The sequence below is a fragment of the Halichoerus grypus genome, chromosome 4 (genome assembly GCF_964656455.1).
Source record: "Halichoerus grypus chromosome 4, mHalGry1.hap1.1, whole genome shotgun sequence".
NCBI lineage: Eukaryota > Metazoa > Chordata > Mammalia > Carnivora > Phocidae > Halichoerus > Halichoerus grypus.
In genome coordinates this window covers 143,506,569-143,531,298 of record NC_135715.1, presented here as the reverse complement: position 1 = coordinate 143,531,298, position 24,730 = coordinate 143,506,569, and the positions used below count along the sequence as shown (strand labels likewise).

At 37.2% G+C, this 24,730-nt stretch overlaps 1 protein-coding gene and 1 long non-coding RNA gene across 3 annotated transcripts in view; one reads left to right on the top strand and one right to left on the bottom strand.

The window, feature by feature from the left end:
- PPP1R1C (protein phosphatase 1 regulatory inhibitor subunit 1C) overlaps positions 1-1,627 on the bottom strand; it is a 125,326-nt gene extending 123,699 nt beyond the window's left edge. For both annotated transcript variants that reach the window (XM_078071068.1, XM_036079759.2), the window contains exon 1: positions 1,354-1,627. In XM_078071068.1, coding sequence (XP_077927194.1) covers positions 1,354-1,434 — 81 coding nt within the window. In that variant the 5' untranslated portion in view covers positions 1,435-1,627. The remainder of the gene's footprint in view (positions 1-1,353) is intronic.
- Positions 1-24,307, top strand: part of LOC118527777 (uncharacterized) — a 151,489-nt gene extending 127,182 nt beyond the window's left edge. Inside the window, exons 2-3 of the long non-coding RNA XR_013447250.1 lie at positions 12,133-12,218; positions 24,088-24,307. This is a non-coding gene — a long non-coding RNA (uncharacterized LOC118527777). The remainder of the gene's footprint in view (positions 1-12,132; positions 12,219-24,087) is intronic.
- The last annotated feature ends 423 nt before the right edge of the window (positions 24,308-24,730 follow it).

The window sequence follows — 24,730 nt, the reverse complement described above, 5'->3', positions numbered from 1 at the left end:
CATAATGATGATGCTTTCAAGATCCATTATCCTTATTTCTAAACAGGTTAAGAGAAGCTCAGAAAACTTAAAATTTCTAGCAGGTTAAATTTAACAACCTGAGTTCTTAATTTCAATTAATATTATAAGGTTGTCTTATTTTCTAGTAACATATTTAGGACAAATAAAGAATGAGTATGGATTTTAGGAGAGTAATTCATTTAAAACTAATAGGTTTGATGTGGGTTTTTTTTTCTTATTTTAAGAGTTACAGGAGCATATTATGATTAGACTTTCTAAAGTGTTCTTGATTTCTTAAATATATAGGTAAATTCTTAAAATATATGTCTGTAGGATAGAGGATAAAATTTACCAATGACATTTTGTCTAGGACAGAACCAATGTTCCATTCAATATAGATATATGAAGTTCAAGGTTATATTTATCTGGCCTGAGTCTGGGAGGATCTATTTCAGATTATCAAAACATCCTAGAAAGTTATGAGTCTCAGATTCAGTAAGTATTTTTAAGACTTTGTGTAAAATATTTGGAAAAGGATTCAATGATAATTGAGGTTGTAAGAAATTAATGAATTAGATTGATGACCCCATACATTTTTTCTGCTTTTGCCTCCCCACTGTTGTAATTTTACCACAAATGGTCTTTTAAGGGGTTTCATTGCATCAGGAGTCTAAATAAATCTGAATATGAAAGGTGATACAGATGTAAACCAATTTTACATGAAAGAGAGAGACAGAAATATAGATATATAGGTATATTAGACATAGAAAAGGAATCCAGGAAATGTTTAATACTATTTTAATATCTGAATAAAATGTCTTTTAAATTATACATACCACCTACAAATCCTATCTATCATATATTACACATACTTATAATTACTGCTTTGAATATATGATGAAAAACATTAAAAAAATATTAACCCTATAATATGAAATTATTTCAAAGTTTAATGCTTTCATTGTTAAATGAATCTTTTTTATTTTATAAATAATGAAATAAAAGGTTGCTAATTCTGAGAATTGTTTAAGGTTTCTCTAAATGTTGAGCTTGTTAATTCAGTAAGCAAAAGCAAACAGATTTTTGGATCCAAATCTGAATCACTAATATAACCATTTTTTTTCTCTAACGGGTGCAATTTTTTATCACATGAAATGCTACATTTTAGTCAATAGGTCACCCAATGCAACTCAAATACAAGTGCCGTATGGAAACCAACTTATTTCTTATTCACATATCCTGGAAAGTCACAAAGTTAGGCAAATTCAAGAGGTAGAGAAGCTTTCAATTAATAAGAATGTATGTCTGTATTACTTTATATACAGGAACTGGTCCCCACCCAATTCCACCTACCTGCTCTGCTGCTTCAGGTGCAATCTGACTCTGGAATAAAGGCACAGCAAATTGTATCTTTTTGGGACTGTTGGGCTCCATGATAATGACGAGAATTAGTCAGAGACTGGAAGGGCTCAGAAAGACTAACCCCAGGTGGTGTCTGGGATGTGTTTCCTCAGGCACACTCCACCCAGCCACACAGGGCACTTCGTAATAAATAGCTGTAATTCCAGAGCGAGCAAGTGAAGATGCCGAGGTCTGAGTAAATCCCTTCTTCAACTCCACAGTGATGCCTGGCTTGTCTGTTCCCCCACCAATCTCTTAGAACGTCTCAGCACAATACAGAAAGAAACAATAAGCTAATTGTGTGCTTCTTCACTAATACACATGCCAGGCATTCACTCAGCAGCTAATTGAAAATGCAATGCTTGCCTTGAAGGACCCGCTGCCCTGGGATTTGAAAGAAAGGCTCTATCCACTGTACATTACTAACCGGCTGCTCAAAAGTGCAATGTAAGCTCCCTCTGAGTATTGCAGGGATGGGCCATTCATTATTGATGAACATAAAGCAGGAAGTTTTTAGAGTTGGGGGCAGGGTTTGGGTATGAAATAATTTCATTTCTCTTGTAGCAACTTGTAAGTCAGACGCCTTTGCCATTTCACATTCAGGCACCAAATTGATGAATGGCCGCAGAAGGTAAGCCACAACCAATAATATCAGCTATATTTCAGCTGCGAGATCTAGTTAGGTAAGACTGACCATGGGAAGCAGAGCATCCGTGGTGTAGTAATACGGACACCGCTGCCCCGGACTGAGCAGATTTTAGTTCAAGTTGCATCTCTACCATTAACAAGCTCTGTGTCCTCAAGCAAATCTCAGACTGTGTCTAGGCCCCCATACCTTAATCAGAAAAACGATGGGAGATTGGACTCGGTGACCTTTAAGCTGTGTTCTGTTCCAGCATTCTATAATTGTAGTTCACAGTTTTCATTAGAGTGGAAAGTATTGGACAGCTAAATTTAGCAAACAGCTTGAAAGTCATTGCTGCTGTAATGACCTCTATTTCATTTCCTGGTGGAGCCAGTCATATCCTCTGATTTGGAAGAATACAGAAGTGACTAGAAAACATTAGTGAAACTTAATGATATCCAACATTGTGGCTTATTGTCAATAGTGGGGATATACATACAGTAAAGGACTTGGAAAAAAAAAAAAAGCATAAAAGGGGTTATCTCCAGAATGCTGGAGGATGATGGTCATATTGGCTAGTGGTGAAGGTAGAGGGAGACAGTGACCTGATCTCCACATCTGTTAAAATCTAAGGGGAGGCAACAGCAGAGCTAAAATGGCCTTCCTGTATTCAGCTCCTTTTGTGAAGGAAGCCTGAAAATGAAGCTGTTTAATGGGAGAAAGAACTTGAGTGCTCTACTTTCTTATTTGAAAGACTTTTTTTGAAGAATACTAGGTTTTTGATACGTTTTTGGATTTATAGAATATATTTAGGTACTGAATATTATTCCAGGTATTTACAAATGAGGTTTTCTTTCTTTTGTTTAAATTCTGAGTCCGTACCAGGAATCCATCTTAATGATTTAAGTATGCAATGTTCTGTTGAAAGAATATGGAAAGTAATATGCATTATTCAAGTAGTTTTCCATACCCACTAGGGGAAAAAACAAATGAAGATGTGGATGTGGATGTGAAAACACTTTCAGCTGGAGAATAGTGCTGACGAGCAAGACATCTTGTGATGTGCTCATCCTTGTAGTGTTGAAGGGAAACTTATAAATTACATTTTGCATAACAGTTTACAAAAGTCCCAGCATGAATCCTGAATCAATATCATTAATGTAGTAATTTTTCTGAATATTTCTTCAAATTATACAAAAGGAAAACAAGACAGCATTTCTAGTGAGTGATCAATCCAAAATTTCGCTTAGTGTAGTAATTTAGAGCATGCACTTGGCAGCCTTGAGTTCAAACCCTGACTCTTCTACTTGCTCACTTTATCAGTTGGCAGTAAGAGAACTTTATTCTTGTGAGGTTTAGATGAATTAATTCTTTATGAGTTCATTATAAGGCCAGTACATGATAACTACTCAGTAAAAGATAACTATTATTTTTCTTTCAATTAGACTTTTCAAAAGGCCTAAACATATACATTTTTAATATGAATTACTAGGAAACCCTTCCTGTTTGGAATAATTTGATACCGGTTAGAACACGGGTTGATAAATTGCAATTCCAGGGCACGTTATGGTATAAATAGCAATAAAATCATTCTCATTTACTAATTGCCCTATTTTGAATAGTTTAACCAGAATAGTATAAAAGAACTATCTAGACCCATTAAATTTCTTCTTCACCAGATCAACTCCTGTGCATCGTTCAGACTCAGCTGAGTTTTGTGCCCTCTAGGTAGATTTTATAGATTTACTTCTATCTGTGGAGGGTTTAGACTCACCTTTTCTGTGCTCCCAAAGCATCCAGCATACTTCTACCTAGTGTAATAACTACCCGTTTGTCTTTTCTGTTTTGCAATGCCACTCATTCACATAGGGCGTATTTATTGAATAGGTAGTACATCTACTCCATGCCAGGCCTTTTGCTACGGCACTGGAAGAGAAATTGTGTTAGAAGATGTTTGAGGTCTTTTCCAAGCTAAATTTTATTCCGAGAATCACTTAAAATGCAACTTAAATGTGAAATTATCAAAAATTTTAATGAGCTTACATGAGCAGTATAGTTATACTAAATTCAGATGTACATTTTTTCTCCCCATTAGAGATAATAGTAATAGCTAACACTTATATATCACTTACCATGTGCCCAGTGCTGTTTTAAGTGCTTTATCTGCATTAATTTATTTAATATTCATAATAACCCCTTGAGGTAAATACTAATGCTATCCTCATTTTTAATTTACAATGAAGAAACAGAACCAAAGAATTTAGGTAATTTGCCCCAGGTTACCCAGCTAGTATGTGGCAGAAACAGGATTCAAATGCTCATGATATTGCCTAGAGCCTGGGCTTTAATCAGATGGCTAATAGCACATAAGGGCCTACAGAGAAGTTGGTGGAAGACACCAGAACCTACAATGGTTAGATGTTCTAACCATTCAAGTTCCATGGTAAAAGATCTTAAGATGAAGTGGCATATGAATAAAGGAAAGAAAGTAGCAGATTATAGGATACTAGTAACCAAGAAGATTTTACATTTCAAATTAGATATCAGAATAAAATGGAGACTCTAGAGCTGGGTGTTAAGTCACCAAGCTGACTTGAAAGAAGACAATTTTACTTTTCTCTTTTTTTAAAGTAATGGGTTCTATCATTAAAGATTAAAAATGCCTCTAGAATAAGCAATAACTATAGTCCCTCTTCAAGGTAAGTGATACTGTGAATAAAGAAGGTAGTACATTAAGAGAAGAGTCCATTAGGCCTTCCTGATTTTCTTTATAATATCTGACCCTATTTCCACAGCTCTTCAAGACTCCCCTATAGGCCACACTTTAACCCACAGCCAGCCTTTCGATGGCCTCCCCTATCTTCCCAGGAAGCTTTCCTGCCCTCCCTCCTTTTATCCAAATTGGATTCATCCTCTAGTCCCACTTCTTAGTAAGTTTTACCCTCAGATTCTCCAGATAAGATGCATTGCTCTTTTTGTTCCTCTCCTGGTATTTAATTATATGTAGTTTTATGTTATTCTATAACAATGTGTTATGTGTTCCTTCAGGCTCCCTTCCTAGACTGGAAATCCTTTTCTATCCTATCCTAAATATATACAGAACAAGCATAACGTTGGCCATCTAGTCTTACCAAATAATTCCATTTAGGCATCACCTATCTGATATTGTCAGGAAATAAGGTTTTTCAGTATATTGAATATCATCAGGTATTATTTTGTTTAACATTTGGTTAGCTCGTTGAATATCACCAAAATAAAAGCAAATATTTATTAAACATGTTTATAAATATGTAGGATTACATTAAATGCTGAAAATACCATAATGAACAAAAGCAGACAACATATGATAGTGTCTAGATACATATCTGTTGAAAAGATTTCCAATCCTAATACAGTGGTTTTCAACTGCATGTTTTCAACATTCTGATGATGGCAGACATATTTGAGATGCATTCCCTTCTATGTCTCCTCCTTTAGTTCTAGCTATAACTTCATTTCTTTCATTAAGGAAAGCCCATCATAATGCAAGCAAGAATGACATTATAATTGGGATTATGTAGAATAATCTCAGTTATTTTTAATGCAAATAGTTGGAGAATTCCAAAACTTCCAATATTAGTATTAGCAAATTACTAGTAAAGCACCAATACCTAATTGGGACGAAGAAGTGTATCTGTAAAATGTGGTCAAATACCACTAATATAAATGAAGTGGGCCACTAGCTCCCAGTACCTATTTAAATTAAATTTCTTCCAGGGAAATCATTAATCATATGAATTCCTTCATAACATCTTCAATTTCATCCATTTTATTTTATTTTTTATTTTTTTTAAAGATTTTATTTATTGAGCGAGAGAGAGCAAGCAGGAGGAGGGGCAGAGGGGGAGGGAGAGAGAGAATCTTAAGAAGACTCTACACTGAGCACAGAGCCCAATGCGGGGCTCAGTCTCATGACCCTGAGATCATGACCTGAGCTGAAATCAAGAGTTGGACGCTCAGCCGACTGAGCCACCCAGGCACCCCAATGCTATTTTAAAATCTTATATTTTTTTCAAATTCTACACTTATAAGAAGACTTCTTGGCCTAAGCTTGCTATTTTATAATCTTATAATAAAATCTGAACCCCCACAGTACTTAAGTATAAAAGTGTACTTGCAATCACTCTTAATGCTTAAAGGCTGACATCATTGATTGATTCATTCATTTATTTAGTGCCTGCCATGTTCCTTAAAATTGTTGCTTAATTGCTTTATGATTGCATATTTTTGTCTTCACTTTAACAATTTTGATTTACTCTAGGATCCCCATATTGACTAATGCAGTGTTTACAATATGTGTTGAATTGAAGAATTACTACTATGTTATATAAATGCTCAAGTTATTTTTTCCTCTTAGCTATGGACATGTCATTTTGTTTAATGTATAATATTTTCCTGGGTCATCACTCAATCGTTTCATCTTTATTCTTGTTGAGGCAGGTTCACTAAAGAAAATCAGAAACCCATGAAGGGTTTTCAGTAAGTCTATATCAGCCATGAGGCTAGAGCAATAAGTTCACCTCAGAGACGGGGAACTCTAGGGATTTGTAGAGTTCGGCTTCATTTGAGAGACCCAAGGCACTATGCAACTTTATTGACACCACCCTTGGGGAAGCAATCCACTGGACAGCTCAGGCAAAGGAACTTCATGGGGAGACAGAGTCAATCACAGCCTGATGTGGACCAGGGGACCTTTGAAATATTAGGCCAGGTGAACTATAAAGAAGACTTTCAGCTCAGATCCAGCAAAGGCACAGGAGTAATGGGAAGAAGAGTGGGAATCCAATCTTACTCTCTCCTTACCCAACCCCTTTTTCATTTGTTTTGGTAACTTTCACTTTCATTCATTTCCATAGCTTACTTTTAGTCTTTCCTGCCTTTTATTTGGAGGAGATGATTATTATATGAACTATAGAAATTGCAATTCTTGACTCTACATAAAAGTGTATTAGTTTATAAAATACTTTCATAAATATCATTCATTCATCCAACAAATATGTATTGAGCATCAAATTCAATGCCACACCACTGGGATATGAACAAGATAAGGTCCCAACCTTCAAAGAACTTATAGTTAAGGGAAGAAGGCAAAATCCTAAACAAGTGAGCAGCATTGAGGTAAAGATGCTATGATAGAAAGTGGTAATAGGAAATGGAAAGGAGACCTGGGTAGGAAGATGATGGGTGACGCTGGGTCACAGAAAGTTTTTGTTTGCCTACACGGTATTTTTTAAATTGAGATGACATTTTAAGACAAAAATAAAAGATATCCAGCTTCTCTTAATACAATAGAAGGTCTGGAAAGCTGGGCTCTCATATCCACAAGGTCACAATCAACTCCAGTGACATAAAGGTACCTTTTGTAAACATGGCAATGATTTCTACACTGCAAATCACTCTGACACAGTGTATGCATGGTATTACTACATAACCCAGCTAGCTTCAGCCAGCCTCTGAGCTAGAGGAGAGGAAGATAGGCATGACAACATTGTATACCATGCAAAGAAATGTGGGATTTACTGTGAAGGCAACAAGTGTAACTAGAAAGATTTAAGTAAGAGAGGGTCATAATCTGATCGGAGTCTTAGAATGGTCACTGTGGTGTCTGTGTGGGGGATAGATTGGAAGGGGTCAAGACCAAAGGTGAGAAAATCTGAGGATGTTATAATATTCTATTCAAGAGATGACAAAAGCCTTAACTAAAGAAATAGTAGTGAAGATGGAGAGGGAGATGGACAGAATGTGGTTATTTAATGGAATTGGATGGTGATAGGGGAAGAGAGAAATGGAAGAATGAATCCAAGATTTCACATTCAGCAGCTTGGCATACAGGGATATCACTCATTAATATGTGGATGGTTGCAACATTCTACATATTCTTCTGCAATGTGCCCTTACTGCTCCCTCATTAAGAGGTGGAGTCAAGGGGCGCCTGGGTGGCTCAGTTGTTAAGCGTCTGCCTTCGGCTCAGGTCATGATCCCAAGGTCCTGGGATCAAGCCCCGCATCGGGCTCCCTGCTCGGCAGGAAGCCTGCTTCTTCCTCTCCCACTCCCCCCCTGCTTGTGTTCCCTCTCTTGCTGTCTCTCTCTCTCTCTGTCAAATAAATAAAATCTTAAAAAAAAAAAAGAAGTGGAGTCAAATTCCCCTGCCCTTGAATCTACCAGCCTTAGTGACTTGTCTGTAACCAACAGAATGCAAAGGAAGTGATCCTGCATGACTGCAGAGGCTAGGTCATAAAAGAACATACTAGTTCCACTTAGTTCTCTTGTAACACTTAACTTCCTAGTCCCTCCATCTGGGAATGCTCCCTCTTAGAAACCAGCCAACGGGGCGTCTGGGTGGCTCAGTCGTTAAGCGTCTGCCTTCGGCTCAGGTCATGGTCCCAGGGTCCTGGGATCGAGCCCCGCATCGGGCTCCCCGCTCTGCGGGAAGCCTGCTTCTCCCTCTCCCACTCCCCCTGCTTGTGTTCCCTCTCTCACTGTGTCTCTCTCTGTCAAATAAATAAAATCTTTAAAAAAAAAAAAAAAAAAAAAAATAGAAACCAGCCAGCATACTGTAAAAGATGGAGGATACACATGAAGGATACATGTAAGCACTCTGGTCAACAGCCCCAAATGAGCCTACCCTTCAAGTCCTTCCTGCCACAGTGTCAAACATGTGAGTTAATAAACCTCCAGAGCATTGTAGTCCCCAGCTGCTCAAGTCATCCCAGCTGTTTGAGTCTTCAGAGCTGATGACATCAGGTACAAAGAAAGCACTTCTGCTCTGCTTTGTCTGTCTACACTCCAGATGCTCCATCTTGGGACATTTTCTTTCAGAACCCAGGTGGTATGCAGTGAGAAGCCCAAGCCATATCATGTATTGACTCCAGTCAGTTGCCTCAGTGAAGAACAGCCTTTGAATCACCACAGCCATCCCATGAGACATTGAGTGAAGAAGCCTCCAGATAATTCCAGCCTCTAACCATGAGTTACCTCCAGCTGTTTGTGTGTTCCAGCTGAGACCTCATACATTTTGGAGCAGAGACAAACTTTCCTCACTTTACCCTATCTGAATTCTTGACCTATAAATCTGAATATAAATTGATAGTTGTTTATAGCACTAAGTTCGGAACAGGGATATATAGTCAAAACTCAGTAATTGTTGGCTACTTTTAAAGTCACTATTATTTTCTTTTTACAGCTGACCATTAAAAATGTGTGTTTGTAACTCAGAAGTGAAGTCTGTCTGAATAAAGATAAACATATAAATATATGAGTGATTGTCAAATAAGCCTTTTTCATATAAGTCTTAATTTTCATGATTAAGATTATTTTTACATGGAAGTAGATAAAGTAATCCAGGCAGTATGTAGAATGCAGAGAAGGAAATTAAGAATTTTGAGAATCCCAAAGGTTAGGGAGAAAAGAAAAGACAGAATGGAAACAAAAATTAGAGTGGTAAGAAGATCAGGGAAGAATCGTAACATGGAAATCAAAGTTGAAACAGTTTATTTAGGAGCATTGTAATCCTCACTAAAAAATAACTGTAGAGAATGTAATTATGATCTTTCAAAAATATCTGTTGAATTTTAGTAACTAGAATGAGGGAGAAAGTGGGAGATACATAACTGAAAACAAAAATTGAAACTAGTCAAAAAAAAAAACGAAAAAACCTTGGCTAAAATTAAAAAAAAAATCTCCTTCAAACACAGGACCTTGCAGTAGACAGCAAGAGCAAGAATGGGATTTTTAGGTCTGTTTTATAGATGCATAAGTCTCAAGTATGTCCTGTGCTGTAAGGACGTGGCCAATAGAGAGAGAGGTTGAACATATAGAAGAGAGAGGGGAAAACTTGAAAAAATAAATGCAAATATAATTTTTTTTAAGTTGAAGAGAATAAAATGTAGCAATTTATTTCAGATCTATTTCAGATTACACATCTCTTTTCTGTGCTGGAATTACTACTCCGGATTCCTAAATAGTAGGCCAGTTTTCTTTCTATGAGGCCATAGGTGCACTTCTCAAATAAAGAAATGAATAAACAAATAGTCCATTTATAAAATTCTTCACATTTTATCAATTTCTGATAATACAGTGGGATAAAATGATATTATAATGGCATTGTGTTGGGTTTGAATTTGGAATAACTTCTAAAATCTCACTCCTGATTGTTGGTATGGCTTTCAATAATTAAATTTTTTTCAAGGTGTATTGTTAACTACAGTTAAGTAAAAAAAAAAAAAAACAAAGTTCTTAAATAGTACGTCTAATCTAATTCCATTACGTATTTATATGGATATATACACATATACACCACACGCATGTAGTCATGCATAAAATACATATTGACATATACATATACACATATTTATGTTTTTGTGTGTGATGTGAGAGAAATGTTTGGAATAACCTGTTCTGATATGTTACTAGGGATTTTCTCTGGATGATGTGATTATAGATCTATCTTTGCTCTTTATGCTTTTCTATTTTATATAATGGGCAGGTATTAATTTTGTAATAAAAGATTAGCTTTCATAATAACAAAAATAATACTTTCTTTAAAAGGTCTTAATTTTCATGATTAAGATTATTTTTACACTCTTCCTTAAATCAGAGAAATTAAAATAGTTTTTCAAAAAAAACATATTTTGTCTTTTAATTAAGGACAGACTGCTTTGGATGAGATCATTATTTCCATAAGCATATTGAATTTACCTCACCTATTCAATAAAAAGGACACTGTTCTTAATACTCATATTTACCTTACCTAAAGGACACAAAAATACTGATACAAAGGGGCACATGCACCACAACGTTTATAGCAGCATTATCAACAATAGCCAGATTATGGAAAGAGCCCAAATGTCCATCGACTGATGAATGGATAAAGAAGATGTGGTATATATATACAATGAAATATTACTCAGCCATCAAAAATAATGAAATCTTGCCATTTGCAACAACGTGGATGGAGCTAGAGTGTATTACACTAAGTGAAATAAATCAGAAAGACAAATACCGTATGATTTCACTCATATGTGAATTTAAGAAACAAAACAGATGAACATAGGAGAAGGGGAAAAAAAAAAAAGAGAGAGGGAGGCAAACCATAAGAGGTTCCTAACTATAGAGAACTAACTGAGGGTTGCTGGAGGGGATGGGGGAGGAAGAGGGGCTAAATGGATGATGGGTATTAAGAAGGGTACTTGTGATGAACACTAGGTGTTATATGTAAGTGATGAATCACTAAATTCTACTCTTCTACTCTAAATTCTACGAAACCAATATTACACTGTATGTTAACTACAATTTAAATAAAAATGTAAAAAAAACCACTCATTTAACTATAAGAGCAATATTGCAGAAAAGAATGCAGGTACAGAAAGGGCCTCTTAATAGATTTGCTGATATATGCAATAAAATGCCTGTGAGCTACAATAAAATTGGGAAAACATCAGGAGAAATTTATTTTCTTATAATTTTCTTGAGGAACACTATTATTTTCTTGTTTAGCTTAGTTTAGTTCTTTCTCTAAGCTGTGGGTAACAAATGGAACATATCCTTACTTTTACTGTTGCATAATTAAGATAGTTTGAATGAATCAATGAGAAAGAATTAACAGAAGAAAATGTAGCTCCTTAAACTTTAAGGAACTTCAAATCTTCTACCGCAAAGGAATGTTCAAAATGTGATCAGGCAAGGTGTGAAATATATTCAGGTAATATTTATCAGTCAGAGAAGTGTGAAGGAACAGTTTTCTCAAAGTCCTGACAGTCCTACTTTTTAAGATGTCTTTCAAAAGAGAGACTTGAATGGACAGAACATTCTGAAGAAAACAAAATAGGCAACAAGTACTCCTCAGCTAATATACTATCTTCAGTTTAGTTCTTTAAAACATGCCCTGAAATGTCAGCTAGAGAGCGATCAACATCAATTACTGCAAATATTTTAGATTCATAATTTTTCAAAGCAGGATTTTGTGAGTCACCTAAGTGCCTTGTAACTTCATATGACTGATGCCAGGCACAGTCTCGATTGTCATCAAAATTTTGGTGGACTCTTAAATCCGTTCATTCATTTTACAGGCATCAGGAAAAGTATGCTGTGTACTACCTTTATCGAGAGATTGTTTTGAAATGATTAAAGAAGAAAAGACTGCACTCCTGAGATGGTGAGACACTTTACTTTAAAATGTATGTAATCTTTCGGGGTGCCTGGGTGGTGCAGTCAGTTGAGTGTCCAACTCTTGGTTTCAGCTCAGGTCATGATCTCAGAGTTGTGAGATCGAGCCCCACGTCAGGCTTAGAGCAGAGTCTGCTTAAGATGCTCTCTCCCTCTTCCTCTGCCTGTCCCCCACCCCGTGCTCACTCTCTCTCTCTCTTTCTCTCTCTCTCTCTCTCTAAAATAAATAAATCTTAAAAAAAAAAAAAAAAGGTATATAATCTTTTAAAGGGTACCCAGGTATAGTTAGTGAACGATCAGGTAGATCCCAGCCAGCTGCTGCCGCCAACCTAATTATGACCTGTGGGGACCAGTGAGGGTTCTGATTTACCGTTCTCAGTGTAGGGGCTTCTTAAACCCAAACGTGACCTTCCGTTCATCTTCAGTTGCTTCCGTTCCCCCCCGCCCCACCCTCACCCCTTCATGGTTGCACAGTGTCAGATAGTTTCTTACAACCCTGAGACACAACCAGAAAACCCGAGTTCTCCAGAGGAATTCCAGGAAAGGCCCATCCTGTGTGTAAGGTTGTGATTGAGATGCTTCAGGTTTATCTTAATTCTAGAAAAATCCCATCTCAAAGTGGATACTAAATCTTTATAGAAGGGGTATGACCACAGTCTTTCCCAGTTATAATTTATGACAAAAATAGAATCTAAGTTCTGGGATGACATAAAAAAGCAGGTAAGACTTTTCCATTGAATTTTTGGTTGTTCTGTGAAGTGTTTTAATAGCATCTTCTGCTCGCCTCATTTGTACCTGCAAATACTGTATAAAATCCAATTTGAAATGTATGTAGTAACATGAAGTTCGTGAAGTAACACTGAGACACATGTCAAGTAAGAAACAGTCTCAGAGTATAATATCCTATGTTACTTTAATTAATATGCACAACCGTCTCTTGGATTACTGTAGGAAAGCATGACAAACAGCACATACGAAATTTAAATCAACTCTAGATATTGGTTCCAATTTTCTTTCCTTAATGATTTTTTCAAACCTAAAATTCTCTCTATACATGTATATATAAACCTTGTGTTGGAAATACTCCAAGGTGGCATAATTGACTGACTTAAATTTCATCTCTTATCCCTAAATTTCCCGCCTCGGGTAAAATGCTAATACTTAGGAGATTGCTTAAAAGGCAGGATACAGGGAAGATAAGACTGGAGGCATAAGTCTGCATAAGCCACAAATTAATTCATCAATCTTCAGAAACAGAAAGCTGATGCTAATAGTAATTGAATTGATAGGCTTCTCAATTTTTTTTTAAAGAAAACAAGATATAAATTAAGTATATATGTGATTTCAAAGTTTCAAATAATATAGATGTCAGTGAGGCCATGGTATTATATGAATGAATATTATGTTCATATTGAATATGTTTTCACTTTTAAAAAATATATTTGTTTAGAACATCTCTGTGAAAGGAAGCCAGTTGTTTTCTGTGCTCTCAGTTTCAAAGAAAGATCTACTTCAGCAAAAATCCCTTTTGTTCTGAATTACACCTCAAGAAATGATTAAGTTGGTATGTTAACACTTATCATTTTGCCTTTTTTAAATTATCAATATAAAACTTGATAAACACTCTCTTCTGTCTTACTTTTTGTGCATCTACATTCCTACTACCTAAGTATTATTTACACACTTAGTACTTTGTATATGTTCTCTTTGTTCTAACTTCCATTTAAATAAAAATAAATTCTTTTTAAGACGATTGCAAATTTTTGGCTTCATATTGTTGCAATTTAGCAATCTTCTGGTTCTGCATGGACTCTAAAAAGGAACCTGATAGCCGTTCTTGAGTGTTTGCCTATGTTTCCACAAGCAACATACACTTATTCATATCCACAAATAATCTGAACTAATGGAACATTAAAAAAATAGAATAATTTACTGATTAGGATGACTCACTTCCAGTAAAAGCAAACCTCTTAGTGAGAACATGAAAGCTATATTAAATATCTGAGGGTGTTTGCCATTGTTTCTTGGTCCTGTTGGTCGGTAGTGACTGGACACAGTTGGTCTGTAAATAAGAATTGCTTATTTATCACATTTATTTCATAACAACCTGCTGTGGGGATGATCAGTGCTATCCCATAATCTCTGTTTCTTGACAATTTAAAATATTATAAGCCTTTTTTATGATTCCTATCCACTTAGTTTTAAGAGCATATGACTCATTATACTGTTTGTGTAATATATGCATAATGATTTTGGAAGCAAAGCGATCATTCTTGATTCAGAAAGAACATGAAATTTCTGGCAGGTTGTAATGTGCTGAGCCTTATTTTCCAGTGCAAATAATGAGTCATGGATCAAAATGGATGATAAGAGTAGATAATTAAGAAAGTACAATAAGGAAGTCAACTTAGATCATCATCTGGCCCTTTAGAGAAGAAAAAAGATTAAAAAATCTTATTTTCTAGACACATCTCAGGCCACACACCCTACAGCTACCACTGAACTTCTCATTCTTTCTTGAATAACCCAAACCCTTATACAATGCTGCACCCTTTGTACATGTGGATACTTTGTTCAGAACATCCTTCTACTCCAGGGGCACCTGGGTGGCTCAGTCAGTTAAGCCTTAGACTCTTGATTTTGGCTCAGGTCATGAGCTCGGGGTTGTGAGATCCAGCCCCGTGTCGGACTCTGTGCTGAGCATGGAACCTGTTTAAGATTCTTTCTTTCCCTCTCCCCCTTCCCCTACTTCCTCTCCCCACCTCTAGAAAAAAAAATATATATATATCCTTCTTCACTATGTCTGTTACTTGACAAAATACCTCTTCCTATAGGATTGGGTTCAAATGCTCCCTCTTCTGAAATGTCTTCCCAGAATCTTCTGGGCTTTCACAAGGCGTGGTTAATACACTGTTTTCTGCTCTATTAAAAATTAATTATACTAATAATTAATGTAATAGATAAATAACATTCATTGTCAGCATACACCCCCAAACAAACAAGAGGCTTAGCATGTCCCTTTTCCCAGTCTTCACACAACCTGAGATGGTGAAAGGATCTTTTATTTTTAACTTCAGGGTTTTTTTCTTTACAGTATATTTTGGCTATTTCATTCTATTGGTTTATTTGCCCACATTGGTCCTATATCCAACTTCATCTTGGATTCATTCTCTGTTTTGCTGAACTGTGTTCTTCAGTAGTTTTTTTAGAAATGATTCATAGGTAGTAAATTCTCTAAGTCTTTGCATATCTAAAAATGCAAATCTTTATTTTGCCCTCCCACATGAGGTGGTTTGGCTGGGTAAAGAACTGCAGGTTAATGTTTTTTCTTTCAGAACTTTGATGATATTTCTCTGTTGTCAACTTGTATCCAGTATTGCTGATTTTAATTAGAAGAAAACTCTTTCATAGGCAATCTGATTTTTTCTCTTGAGAAACTTCAAGGATTTTATCTTTATGTTTCGCATTCTAAAACTACATTAGGGTGTGTCAAAATGTAGGTAGAGGCTTTTTATTCATGCTACTCAGAAACTTTTTGGATCCTTTCAATATTTTGAATGACTCACTTGCATGGTTAAGTTTCTTCAATTAGTTTGTAGTTTGGGGTTGCTATTTATATTTGTGGTTGGCTATTTTTATCATAATAGGATTGTTGGAATGTGTTTTATCAGGTCAAATGAGAACCTCTTTTGCAGTAAGCAACATTAAATTCTGAATATAGAAGACTGCCTTGGATGTTTGGGAGGAGGGTCGGGCTGGGAAAATTTGCAAGGTGTACAAACAACTTTGATGTAGGGTGTGAGGGCTCCTCAGCCCTGCTGGTTGTTACACCTTATCTGGCACACTGCCCTGGGAGTGTCCCGTGTCAGAACTCCCATTTCAGAGTGTCCCATTCCCAAATTTTTCCTGTGGACAAAGGGAATAAGTGGTTCTCCTTCCTTCCCCGTCTTTGCTGTGGATTTGGAAGTTCCAAGTTAGCTCAGGCTCTACTTTCCTTCATCTCCGACCCCAACCTTCATACAAGTACTCTCCTAAGGAGGTAACCCACTCTGTATATGAAACAGTCACCCAGGCTTTATCTTGGGGCAAACACAGCTGCTGCCAACTGCTTTTGGAGGGTGGGGAGGAGGCAGCCCGCTGGCACAGATTATCCAAATAAAGTCTTTAATTAATTGCCCTAACTGCCCTCAGGGGCCCCTCCCTCTCTGATTTGTTCAATCTGAGCATGATATTTCCCCTAGTTTCTTTAAGAAATGCCAAAATAGGGGCGCCTGGGAGGCTCAGTCATTAAGCATCTGCCATAGGCTCAGGTCATGATCCCACGGTCCTGGGATCAAGACCAGCATCAGGCTCCCTGCTCCGTGGGGGGCCTGCTTCTCCCTCTCCCGCTCCCCCTGCTTGTGTTCCCTCTCTTGCTGTGTCTCTCTCTGTCAAATAAATAAAATCTTTAAAAAAAAAAAAAAAAAGAAATGCTAAAATAGTCTAGAGCCTTCTCCAGCTACAGCCTTTATTTTTTAGTTCTCTTTTATGGTTTCTCCAGCTAGATGGTCCTATCTGCTCTTTCCCATCAAGAAATTCTTCAGAATTTCTGGTGTGCTGAGTTTATCCTTTTTTTTACTTAGGGTGTATTATGGATGTATTATCTAGTAAAATATTTTCTGTAATTTCTATGTATTTTGGTAGAGTTTCTGCAATTCCAACAGACACAAAAAGGTAGCTAGAGCATGTTTTGGTTCTTAACTTCCACGAATGTATTGCACTGTACACTGGGGTAATTGTTCTTTGTTCATGTAAGTCTCCTCTGCTGTAAAATGACTCCTGGATGGCAGCACAGTCATCCCCAGTGCCTAGGCCAGGTGTCTGTAAGTGGAGAGGCTACATGAACAAGAGCACAGAAATAGAAAAACACAAGTGTTCATGGAAGAGAGAATTCTGATTTTTTTCTTTTAATGGAAAACAATAGAAACTGGTGGGAATGATAGAAGGGAGAGGGGTGTATTTGGAGCAAACAAAACTCTGGAATAATGGAAGACTACTTTTTATGTGGCATTTAGATTATTCTTAATCTTTTTCTGAGCCTCAGCTCTCCCATTTGGGAAAAAGAACATAGCTATAAGATGGCTAAGATTATTTTCCTGTTTAATCACTGTGTGATTCTATGAATTAGATATTAGAACGCAATAGACTTTACCAGACTGCTGATCTCCCCCCAGCACCCTCCAGATAGAAACCATATGGTGTGCACTCATCCTAAAATGAGCAGGACCAGACTTCAGTAAAATAATGAAGAACTTACTCTTTTCTGTGATTTACAAGCAGCTCTCTTTTCCTTTCAGACACTTCTCCACTACCATCCTTAATTTTCCCTCTTTCAACCACCATTTCCCAGTGATTTACTTTGTGGCTTATTCTGCAAATCTCTGATAAGGCATTAACTGATAAGGAGAGTATTAGCCGGTAAGGGCTGAGAGCAGATGCTTTATAGAGTTATATACAGTTTCTTGAGGCAGCATTTAATTAAAAGCATTATTTTTTATTTTTCAAGATTTTTTTCAGTTGTAAGGAGAAAAAGTAACATATAAATCACGTGGTTGAACAAATTTGCCATCAAAGATAAAGATAAACATACAAAGATAAAGATACACACACACATACACACATGTACATGTATATATATATTTAGATCCTTGGAGCCTCCTGCAATGGCTCCTGATTCTATGGCATGATTACCTAAATTAAAAACATAATTAATTGCCTATTGCAGAAGTTCTAAAATGCTTAAAAAGATAAAATCATACTAGTAAAATGATATACAGTGACATTGATATATGAGCACAGGCATACTCCTGAGCACCTTCTCAAATTCTACTCCTGGATCAGCCAGCCACCTCTCTCTTGCCTCACTATCTACTTTCGGTCTATAGCAAATCATAACTTTTTTTTTAAGATTTTTTATTTATGTATTTATTATTTTTAGAGAAAGAGAGCATGAGTGGGGGAAGGGGTGGGGGGGGAGAGAGAGAGAGAGAGAATATTTCAGACTCTGCACTGTGTACAGAGCCTGACGTGGGGCTCCATCCCATAACGCTGAGATCATGACCTAAGCCAAACCAAGAGTCGGAAGGTCAACTGACTGCACCACCCAGGTGCCCCTAACTTTTTTTTTAATAGTCTTACACTTCTTCACTGAAAATGTGGGTTTTTTTCCCAGTTGAAGCTAAAATGACTTGTTTCTGATTCTTTACATCCACACAGATGTCAAAATATTTCCACATACTTCTGCCAGGATTCTTCAGTCTTAAATTGGAGCTAGAAAGTTCTAGGGTGAAGACTAGTCAGCATAAAATTTTTTTTTGTAAAAGATACATGTACAGTAATTGATAGCATTAAAATTTCCTTGATATAGGGATGCCTGGGTGGCTCAGTCGTTAAGCGTCTGCCTTTGGCTCAGGTCATGATCCCAGGGTCCTGGAATCTAGTCCCACATCGGGCTCCTTGCTCAGTGAGGAGCCTGCTTCTCCTTCTCCCTCTGCTGCTCCCCCTGCTTGTGCTCTCTCTGACAAATAAATAAATAAAAATCTTTAAAAAAAAAATTTCCTTGATATAGAGCAAATTCAAACAGACATAGCCCTTGATTTCTATAATGCACAATGTAAGAGAGATCTTGTTGATTCATACTTAAATGACTTAAAAATAAAAAAAATCAGTTGAATAAATAAATATTTAGCACCCATATTTTGTGTGAGGAGAGAAATTATTCACCAATATTAGCATTTCTCAAAATGAGGTTGCTATATTCAAGAAAAGTTTCTACAAAAATCTTTAATTGTGAGTTTTCAATTTAATCACAGTTTAAAAAACAATCCACACACCCAAAATGGTTAGAAGTTACAGAGTGAGACGACTGAGTAATGCTGAGGATGCAGAGTGACACCTGGGTGGCTCAGTCGGTTAAGCGTCTGCCTTCAGCTCAGGTCATGATCCCAGGGTCCTGGGATCAAGCCCCACATAGGGCTCTCTGCTCATTGGGGAGCCTGCTTCTCCCTCTCCCACTCCCCCCTGCTCGTGATCTCTCTCTCTCTCTCCCTCAAATAAATAAACAAAATATTAAAATTAAAAAATGCTGAGGATGCAGAGCAACTGAAATTCTTATGCAGTGCTAGTGAGAGCTAAAACGACAAAATGGCAGTATCTACTAAGGCTTAATATATACACAGTCAATGCAGTCAACTCTGCTCTTAGGTATTTATCCACGTACCTCCCAGAAATGCAAACATTTAGGCCTCAAAATACACTCCCAAGAAATTTATATTAGCATCACTTATAATAGCCCCAGTTTGGAATGAAGCAGGGCAAATGCAAGACCAGGTAAGAATCATGAAATTGAGATATGTTTCAAATAACCATGTAGCACCATTATTAAATGCATGAATCACTCTGTTTATTGTACAACTTTATCACACAAGTTAGTCACACAAGAAAGTTAGAAGTGGGAATTAACGAAGCACTTGGAAGAGGGTATGGGAAGCAGGCATCACAGTGCCAGCCGCGAGGCACAAATGTGGTCCTGTGACAGGCATTGGCTTGGATTGCAGTCAGGTTGCCTTTTGGGCTGACAGAGCTTCCAGAAGTCTGGCTGGAGCCATGCAGTAGCTCAAAGACCAGCCATGTTCTACATGTAGAGCATGGCTGGTCTTTGAGCTGCTGCTAGGCAGCTGCTTCTTTGAGGGGGTCCGTGTAGCTGGGTGTAATGGTTATGCCTGAATCCATAGGGCCTCACCGAAGTCTTTCTGCAAACATTGGCAAACTAGTGTAGCTTATCTATTGGGGCACTTTAAGTCCTGTGGCAGGTGTAGACAAACAACTACTACAAAAGTTCACATTGGCCACTGTGATTTCCTTTTGTCTTACTCTTAGTTTATTCTCTTTTATGAGTAGGATTTTACATACAAAGTATGTGACATGGAAAGAATCTAAATGCCCAGCAACAGTAGAATAAATTGTGAAACAGCCATGTAATGGAATACTCCAAAGCAATGAAAAAAATGAATTGCCTCTAGATGCTGCAACATGGATGAATCTCACAATAAGTTGAATAAAAAAAGCCAGACACAGAAGAGTATATACTGTAAGATTCATTTATAAAAGGGTAAAAAAAAAAAAAAAAGCAAGCAAAACTAACTATAATCAGAGGACTGGTTACCTTTTCAAAGGGTCTATTGATTGAGAGAAGGCACAAGGAAGACTTCTGGGGTGCTTTTATTAATCCATATCTTGACCTGGAGTTGAAATTAACCTCTAGGAAGAAGGCTCCAACTGCCCAAGATCTGGATGCATAGGCACTATTCACCCACTGTGCTCCCTCTCAAGTTTATGTCATTATAGCAGATATAGTAGGTGCTCCACCCATACCCTTTTGGATCTTCCTTATAAGTCTTGTGCTTCCTTGTGAGTCCCTCAGCTTCTGTATGTTGCACTTTTGACAGCACAGAGCTGTAATCTTCAGAAGACTGCTCTTGGGTTACTGGGGCCCCTTTGGCCATACCTGTATAAAGCTGGAGGTGCCAGGGAGCTTGTTTCTCCCACAGGGCAGGTTATGGTCAATGACTGGTGAGGAATAGTGAAAGCCCCGTTCCTTTCCCTGAAGACAAGACAAGCTCTGAAATATAATGTCCTCTGCCATAGCTCCCTGTAGGATCAGGCTGAGGCTAGGACTTGACCTAAAACTGCTCCCTTGCTTAACTTCTTTCCCTTTCCTGTCTGGCTTCCCCTGTGCCTCTATTGGCTTTTTCTGGAAGTACTGCCTTAACAAATCTCATGCTCACAAATTTTTGTCAAAGTCATCCTCTGAGAATCAGACCTAATGAGAATCAGACCCAAAGTGGCCATACTGGAAATCCAGTATCGTATGGATGTAGCTTTCTTTCCCCTACTGCCCTTCAAAATACTTACCACCATTTTTCTTATGGCCTAGAATTTATACCCCAAACAGTTCCTTTTAGGGATTAAGGTCTTGAAAGGCTTCCACTTATTGAATGGAGACACAATCTGGGAGGCATGTTTATGAAACATCTATCAATGACATGCATTTTAGCAAAATGCAGTAAGATTAGCAAAGCAGTCATCTGACAAGTCCCTCAGCCACCAGGAGATCCACCAGACGCTGTGATTATGGGGGCAAGAAACAATGTTCAGGAAAGGTCCGAAGCACAAGCCTCGCCTGGAAAGGAGAACTGATTAGGGCATGAGGGACACATTCCTTAGGCCAGATTTTGATCACCTGGCCACAGGAAGGGAAGAAAGAAGACTCAAAACAGAAAGAGTTTTGAGCAGAAGATGATTCAATTTCATGAGTTTTATGTAGGACAAATCCTGATCTGATTAATGTTTATTAATTCTATGTATAACCAATGGAATGAAAGCATGTTATGATTTAATAAGCCAGAGGGACTTACACTATTTTTAAGTGGTTGAGAATAGGGAAATTACTACCAGTCCCACATGAAACCCAGGTGACTTCATGAATTGAGTGAGATTTCAGGAGATTGCTTCGTAAGAGTTAGTATAGTTATGCAGTGGGAAAGCACATTAATACTACTTATTCCAATTAAAACAGCTGATCAAATATTTTTTGCCCAAAATCCATTTTAGAGTTTAATAATATGAACAGCTGGTGGTATGAGCTTTATAATTAATTACAGAGTGAGTCAGTAAATATAAAATTATGTAGCATTTCAGATGGAAATTTCAAAAATGATGTATTTTAAATTTTATATTTCCCAATTTCAATGTACTTGTATTTAAAATAATCTTAAATTGACCTTTTTAAACAGCTTGTGCAAAAAAGAAAGGTGATAGGGCGCCTGGGTGGCTCAGTTGGTTAAGCGACTGCCTTCGGCTCAGGTCATGATCCTGGAGTCCCTGGATCGAGTCCCGCATCGGGCTCCCTGCTCGGCAGGGAGTCTGCTTCTCCCTCTGACCCTCCCCCCTCTCATGTACTCGCTCTCTCTCATTCTCTCTCTCTCAAATAAATAAATAAAATCTTTAAAAAAAAAAAAAAGAAAGGTGATAAATATTGCATGATTGCCTTAATTGGAATAAATGGTAGTCAAAATTACCAAAAGAAACTGTGACACAAAATGAGGTGAATAAAACAAAACAAAACAAAATGTGTATAACATAAAAATGTGCATAGAGAAAAGGCTAGAATGCCTTTATTATCTTTGCATTATTTTCTTTGTTTTATAAATGGATAAATCATCAAAGAGCTTGTGAAGTTGACAAAGGTCACCTACAATGAGATTGATTCCTTATCAACAGCTGTCTCCATGATGGCCTCTATTACGATTTGAGAACTTTGCAGCTTCCACACTAGCGCATTCTGTAACATGAAACCTATGTCTTTAACTTTTCAGAAGTAATTTTTTAAGGAGACATCTCTAGGAAAAAAACTTCTCTCTATATACATATACACAGATAAATATTATCTATCTGTAGATATAGATACAAAGATATACATAGAAAGGATTCATAACCGGTGAAGTAACAGTAAACTGATAACAGGCAGAGAAGTTGGAGCCTGCCCTCTGACCATGGATGTCTGCCTTTGTTTACGTAGTTGAGAAAAAAATGAGAAAGTCTATAGGCAATAGGTAATACATAGAAAGATAGAATGTTCGGGATTTTTTTTTTTTTTTTTGCTAACTGCTTTGTCAATTGTGATCTTTCTGATGTTTCTTAACCCTTATTTAGAGGTTCCCAAAGTTTTTGGTTCATGTTTCCCTGAGGTCTCAGTAAATTTTTCACCCTGCTTCTAGGCCAAAAGAAATACCTAATAGTATACCACTCAACACCAAGAAACCACAAACAATCCAATAAAAAAAGGGCAGAAGACATGAACAGACATTTCTCCAAAGAAGACATATAAATGGCCAACAGACACATGAGAAGATGCTCAACATTACTCATCATCAGGGAAATGCAAATCAAAGCCACAACGAGATACCCCCTCACACCTGTCAGAATGGCTAAAATAAAAAACACAAGAAACAACAAGTGCTGGGGAGGATGTGGAGAAAAAGGAACCCTTGTGCATTGTTGGTGGGAATGCAAACTGGTGCAGCCACTGCGGAAAACAGTATGGAGGGTCCTCAAAAAATTAAAAATAAGACTACCTACCCTATGATCCAGTAATTGCACTACTAGGTACTTACCCAAAGAATATGAAAACACTAATTCAAAAGGAAATGTGCATCTCTTTTTTTATTGAAGCATGTTTTATAGACAAATCATGGAAGTAGCCCAAGTGTCCATCAATAGATGAATGGATAAAGAAAATGTGGCATATATACAGTAGAATATTATTTAGCCATAAAAAAAAGGAATGAAATCTTGGCATTTGCAACAACATGGACGGATCTAGACAGTATAATGCTAAGCGAAATAAGTCAGTCAGAGAAAGGCAGATACCATATGATTCTATTCATATGTGGAGTTTAAGAAACAAACGAACAAAGAAACAATAAAGAGACAAGCCAAAAAAATAGACTCTTAACTATAGAGAATTAATGGTTACCAGAAGGGAGGGAGGTGAGTGGGGGGGGATGAATGAAATAGGTGATCGGGATTAAGAGCATATCTTGATAAGCACTGAGTAATGTAGAGAATTGTTGAATCACTATATTGTACACCTGAAACAAACAACAAAACACTGTATGTTAACTACATTGGAATTAAAATTAAAAAAAAAAAAAAGAAATACCTAACAGTTCCATTTATTAAGTAGTTACATTGGAGCACCTTAGTAACAGTAGTTGGTGTGATGTCCTGACAGATGGCACTGTGCTTTCCCCTGACAGTTACACTCCGGTGGGGCTCCTGCAAGTTCCTCGTAAGAGGCCTCTGAGCACCTGGGCTCAGCTTGGGACCCAAGGCTCTAGGTCATCTGTGAACCAGGTGGAGTGAACAGCAGAACTGGAACTGGAGGAATTTGAAAACAGGTGAAAAGGACTCTATGGAGTTATCTTTCTCTCACTGTAGGAACTCCAGAAGATTACCTGTTTCTAATAAAAATGCGTATTGCTGCCCTTTAAGTCTAATTACTGTTGTGCTCTCCCCAGTAAAGAGGAGAACAGCCGATCTCTCCTACACAGTACATACAAGCAGCCTGTTGCTGTATCAGGTTTAGCTATCTCATCCTCAGACAAAAACCTCCAAAATTACAAACCCTCTAAGTTGGTTTGTTCTACTCAATGTTTTACTTTTGCATTTTCTATGACTCATTCTCCAATCCACATAACCTCAATAACTGTACAAATAAAGTCAGTCTCTGTATCTGAATCACACAGAAAGATATAAACAGATTTTTTTTTTTTTTTGTAAATACTAAAACTTCGTTTGGTTCAGTCAGATTTAAAATATAAGCATAAGTGAAATTTGTTTTCTGGGACCCTGAAGGGACATCCCAAAGAACTAGGTAGTCTTCTGAACAAATCTGTGTGC